The sequence below is a fragment of the Galeopterus variegatus genome, unplaced genomic scaffold, assembly GCF_000696425.1.
Source record: "Galeopterus variegatus unplaced genomic scaffold, G_variegatus-3.0.2 Scaffold5526, whole genome shotgun sequence".
Lineage (NCBI taxonomy): Eukaryota > Metazoa > Chordata > Mammalia > Dermoptera > Cynocephalidae > Galeopterus > Galeopterus variegatus.
In genome coordinates this window covers 12,768-18,789 of record NW_007731637.1, presented here as the reverse complement: position 1 = coordinate 18,789, position 6,022 = coordinate 12,768, and the positions used below count along the sequence as shown (strand labels likewise).

The window sequence follows — 6,022 nt, the reverse complement described above, 5'->3', positions numbered from 1 at the left end:
CTGTTTCCTCCTTTGTGCCTGATCGTGATTGACACAGCAGGTCTTTAAGCAAACCCTAAGCAAAGCCTCCTGTGTGTGCTCCTCGGAGCCTGGATGTAATTGGCGCTGGATGCACTTAGGGAGGAGAAGTGATTTGGGAGGAAGGGAGAGTTATACAGTGAGATTTGCTCCTGTGATGGTCTAAAACACTGAGGCCAGTCCCAAAATATCGGGCTCTGTTCTATTGAGCCTGTAAAGTTTACCTTATGAAAGAACAGGGCCTTAGAAATAAATTAAGGCTTTGAAAGTGTGGAATTGTTAAGGAGTTTCTGTGGGCCCTAAGTGCCATCACAAGTGTCCTTAGAAGAAAAAGACTTGAGACTTAACACACAGCAGCAGAGGAGATGGCAGTGTGAACACAGAGACAGAGTTCGGAGAGAGGTGGTCACAGTCAAGGAAAGCTGCAGCCACCAGAAGCTGGAAGAGGCAAGAAACAGATTCTCCCGTAATATCTCGGACCCTACCCCAATAACACCCTGATCTTTTCCCAGTGAAACTGAATCTGAAACTGGCATCCAGAACAGTGAAAGAATACATTTGTATTGTTTAAAGCCACCCAATTCATGTTATAATAGCCCCAAAATACTAGCACATGAAACCCTATAGAGAGACATCTGTTAGCTGTAGAATAAATATCGATGACTTTGAGTTGAAAATGACAGCTGGCTGGTAACACCTTACATGGCAACTTCATTCTCAGATATTCACAGGAGCTTGAAAAGACTGCTGGTGCTTTTCTCTAAACGCACACACGTGTGTGTATACATATATATATATATACACTCCATAGTGCGTCATTTAGTTAAAGCCTCAGGACTCCCCACGATAATACCCTGTTTCACAGACGAGAAAACCGTCATCAGAACACAGGTGGTTTGTCCACTTTGTTTGGAATTAGAAACTGATTTTTATTGAAGTAATCAGATCTGGCAATACTATTCAGTCCAACATGATGTTGAATCATGAGAAATAATATCAAATGGAAGAACAGGAGGTAGAATATCAGGGAACCCAGAATAAAAATAAAGAGACCCATTTAGGCCTTGAGTATTAAAGAGAGTTATAGCTCTGAATAATGGTAGATTTTTGTTAGTGACACACACTTTGAGGGAACATGATGTTACCCGTATGTGTCTGCAGTAAATTGCTTCCCATATTTAGGTAATAGCAATGGTTTAGGGACATTAAGAAATGCTTTTGAATATGTTTTAGAATGCATAAGACAAATGCTTTCTTATTTAAAAATATAAAACAACACAGAAAAGTCCTAAGTACAGCAAAAAGCATCTTATACCCACTAGAACAATTTGACAATAAGTTGAAGAACTGAGAGAGCCTCACACACTAAGACTTTATAATGTATTCTTTGAGAAAAAACAAAAAAAAATCTACATAAACTCCAAAACAGTATAAAATGCTTTATTCCATCAAGTCACAAAACAGTATAAAATGCTTTATTCCATCAAGTCATCAGGTCCATTTCAATCTCAAAAACATCTTTTGTAATAAAAGAACCCCCAAAGAGAGAAATACCATCTCTGCCGGCAAATCTGTGCTGTGCAGGTCTGACCTGAGACACCTGGGGACACTGCTCCTGTGCTGAGTTACTGAGATGAGCCAGCACTGCATCTGTGCCCATCCCCGCCCCAGCTCCTGTGATTTGCATGTTCCCAGGGCACAGCCCATGGCCCTGAAGACTTATCCAAAGGCTGGTTACACCCTGTGCAGTATTCAGTTCCAGTCAGGACACAACATGGACATGAAAGCCACCACTCAGCTCCTGGGGTTCCTGCTGGTCTGGCTCCCAGGTAAGGAGGGAGAAAACTAGGAATTTACTCCACCAGTGTGGTCAGTACTGCCTGGTTCTTCACAGAAGTCTTACTGTGACATGATTAATCATGTGGGTATTTGACATTATATTTCCAATCTCAGGTACCAGATGTGACATCCAGATGACACAGTCTCCATCCTCCCTGTCTGCATCTGTAGGAGACTCAGTCACCATCAATTGCCAGGCCAGTCAGGATATTGGTAACGAATTAAGCTGGTATCAGCAGAAACCCGGGAAAGGTCCTAAGCTCCTGATCTATTATGCATCCATTTTGCAAAGTGGGGTCTCCTCGAGGTTCAGTGGCAGTGGATCTGGGACAGACTACACTCTCACCATCAGCATCCTGGAGCCTGAAGATATTGCAACTTATTACTGTCTACAGGATTATAGTACCCCTCCCACAGTGTTACATGTCATAACATAAACTCCCCAGGGTAGCAGATGTGTGAGGCTGGGCTGCCTCAGCTGCTTCTCCTGGTTCCTCCTTCTGCTGAGAGCATTTCTCAGAAGCAGATGGACTTTGAAGGTCACTTTTAGGTTGTGGTAGAAGGGGCCAAGGACGATCTTCTGCACCCTAAACTTCTTTCCTTCTTCTCTGTTACACACCACACACTTGAAAATGTCTCCCTTGACTTCATTAAGAGCAGAGTTTATACGCTGAGAAGTCTGACTTGTGGCAACAGTTGGGATTCAAACAGTAGTAGAGAAGCCACTCTAGAAAAGCAAGAATTATTTTAATAGAGGGAATTAGAGTCTACACCACAATCTTACAGAGTGTGAGGTGTGGCAGTAAGGAAAGCTGATCCTAGACACAGCACATACTCTAGTGCTCCCCTAGCAGCCAGAGCACACCTGCCACTGAAGGTGTGGGCTCCTCAGTCGTTTGGGAATTCCAGGGTGGGGGTGCTGATGCTCTCACCTGCCTGCAGAACCTCACCAGGTGACTCTCCAATCTTCACCTCTGTCCAACTGTCTGCTTGCAAGGGCTGATGGAAAGAATTGAGTCCTCCTCTACTGATTTCCTTATCTCATAAAGGGCACCTCATTGAGCAACTCTACAGAAAACTAAAAAAGGGAAAGGGATTTTGAGAAATGTGCTTAGAGGAATGATGCTGGTGTTGGGGAATTGACAGCTGACTTCCCAGTATGGTCATTATCTCCCCAACTCTTAGAATTTATTTCAGTTAGGGGATGGAGCTAGAATACACTCAGATATGTTTCTCAGTATCATCAGCAAATTTGGGATCATAGCAAGAAAACTTAATTAAATCATAAAGGAAACAAAACAGTGAGAAATTGCATGAAATACATAAAAATTTTTTGAGAAACAAATAAAAAGCCTTTGCTGACCAAACAAACAAAAACAAAAGGAAACAAAAAAAAATTAAATGCGCATGTGGCATTATTTTCTTTAACATAAAACTTTTCCACTCAAAATCTGTCCAGAAGTCAGCATCATCAACATCACTGTGAACTTGTTACAGATCAAAGCAGCAGACCCAACTAAAACCTAGTGAAGGAGAATTTACACTGTAACAAGATAACAGATGTTTTATCAAAGGTGTAAAAAGCTATGTTTTAGGGGATATTTACTTCAGTGAAAGAGTTTTTTGTTGTTTTAGGTTTGTTTGTTTATTTTTCCCAAACAGGGCATTTAAAAAATGTCTTAAAAGACACATGTTGGAAATGCTCAAATAAATGCAAAATTACATTAAAAACATATTTAATATTTAAAAGATGAAAACATAATTATTTGTCCATGAAATGATCAAATACCTTGATAAATAAATGGAATAAATGTGTTTAGAAACTATAGGTATTACTGAGATGAATAAAAATATTTCAGATTTGTGTACCTGTGTTAGATATTATCATACCTAATTTTTCTTTTGTTAAAATTCTTAGGGGGTCATTGGTTTGGACTGAGCTCCTGCATGAGGCTCAGCAAATCAAACCAAAATGTCGTTCCTCATGCTAAAGTCCCACATACCAAACTCAAACTAAGTAGTTTACCTATTCTTTATTATAATGGAGTTCCTTCTGCTTTAACCTTTTCTAGGAAAGTAACTCTGAAACTAACAATCTACTTTCTGTTCTCTGTTTATACTTTCATCAGCTGTGTATTTTCTGTAAAACCAACCTCCTCTGCATCATGAAAACACTCATTCTGTCTTTTAAAATGTTGTTTGGACCAATTCTACAGTCACAAATAAAGGCTAATTGATACCTTTAAACTAAATTTGTTGTAATTTTTCTTTTGACTGTGCAGCATGATTTGGGAGCTTTGTTCCTGCAACTTTTCATGGCAATGTTGCGCCATGTTTCCTCAATGCCCTTCAGCCATTGCCCCAGATCAAATGTAATCCATAAGATGGAGACAAGTTCAGTGCCCTGCAACAGAATCACCCAGCTGAGTCCTGCCTTTATCAGCCAGATCATTGTTAACATGAACGTCCACAAACATGGAAAGAAATGCTTAGTACTTATAAGCCATTCAGTTTTAAGTGGTTAGTTACCAATCATTATTATGCAAAAGCTGACCAATTCAATATTACACATCCATTCATAAAGATAGATGTATTTTATCAAAATTGATAGCATAAATGGGAATATTTAAAAATTCATTGCTAAAGATATTAAGAAATGACTAAAGTAGAAATTAAAATTGAATATTTGAATCAAAACAGTGAAATTAATCACACATAAAAATGTTCATGTATGTATATACCATACATATCAGTGCATAATTCAACATTATTGCCTGCATATACATATGTAGATGTGTATGCATTTCTAAGTAAGGTTATTTAAATGCATATGTATATACAAATGCAAACTATGCATTAAAAAATCATTATATTAATTATATGGTTTAACATGATTCTTTTTTCTCCGTCCAAGAGTTACATCTGATGGTCACTTTACAAACAGAGATAGGTAATTCAATTACATTGACTATTGGTTTTCACAGATTGTATAGCCTTAGAAGAGACACAACTGAAGGACTGGAGACAAAATCATTTTGAAGAGCTGTGACTGGTCTTTCAAAAATGGGCCAAGCTTGAACGTAAATGTCTTGCAAGTGAAAAAGTGCCTAAAGGCCATTACTACTTAGGAGCCTCTAAATAACTAAGGTGACCCAATACACAGACCTCAGTCAGTCACCTTTCCCAGTTTATCCACTGAGTCTCATGAACCAATGTCATGGAAGGCCATGGGCAGGCTCAATAATATGAATTTCAACTAACTTAGGCTCACATGGCCACTGGCATTTATGAGTACCCAACTTGCGAAGAAAAGTTACTCCTCCTGAACCCTTAATATTGTTCCACACATCAGGAATCAGACTAACGACTGGTGTCCTGTTAATTACAGTGGACCTCACCCAACATGAGGAAGACTGTGATTGATTTCCTATACAGGCTCAGCTGGTTTTATTGTGGCTTGTGCATATTGTGTTTTTTTTTACAAATTGAAGGTTTTTGGCAACTCTGTGTCAAGTCTATCAGGCTTCTTCTTGGAAAACAGCATGTGCTCACTTCTTATCTCTGTGCCACATTTTGGTAATTCTTACCATATTTCATGCTTTCTTATTTTTGTTATGTATGTTGTGGAGATCTTTGATCAATGATGTCTGATGTCAGTAATGTCATTATTGGGGGGCACCATGAATCATGCTGACATAGGAAGGTGAAATCAACCAACAAATGTGTGTTCAGACTGCTCCACCGGTCAGCCATTTCCCCATCTCCCACCTTCTCCTCAGGCCTCCTTATTCCCCGAGACCCAGAAATATTAAAATTAGGCCAACTAATAACCATATAATGGCCTGTAAATGTTCAAGTGAAATTAAGAGTCACACATTTATCACTTTTAATCAAAATCTAAGCATAATCAAGCTTACTGGAGAAAGTATGTCAAAAATCAAGATAGGCTGAAACCCAGGTCTGCGAATGAAAAAGATAAGTTTATTGATATTGTAGAGATAGAGAATAGAGGGCTACCAGAGACTAGGAGGTGGAGGGGAGTGGAGATGACAGGGGACTGATAGAGGTTGTACAAAATTACAATTAGATCGGAGAAAGAAGTTCTGCTGGACTATTTCATGGCAGGGTGATTATGGTAAACAGTATTGCATATTACATAATAGCC

General features: G+C 39.1%; 1 gene segment (V, D, J or C); it reads left to right on the top strand.

Moving 5' to 3' along the window:
• Window positions 1–1,792: 1,792 nt before the first annotated feature.
• Window positions 1,793–2,294, top strand: LOC103604988. The segment is given in 2 exon segments: window positions 1,793–1,847; window positions 1,972–2,294. Coding segments are annotated over 2 exon segments (378 nt in total).
• The last annotated feature ends 3,728 nt before the right edge of the window (window positions 2,295–6,022 follow it).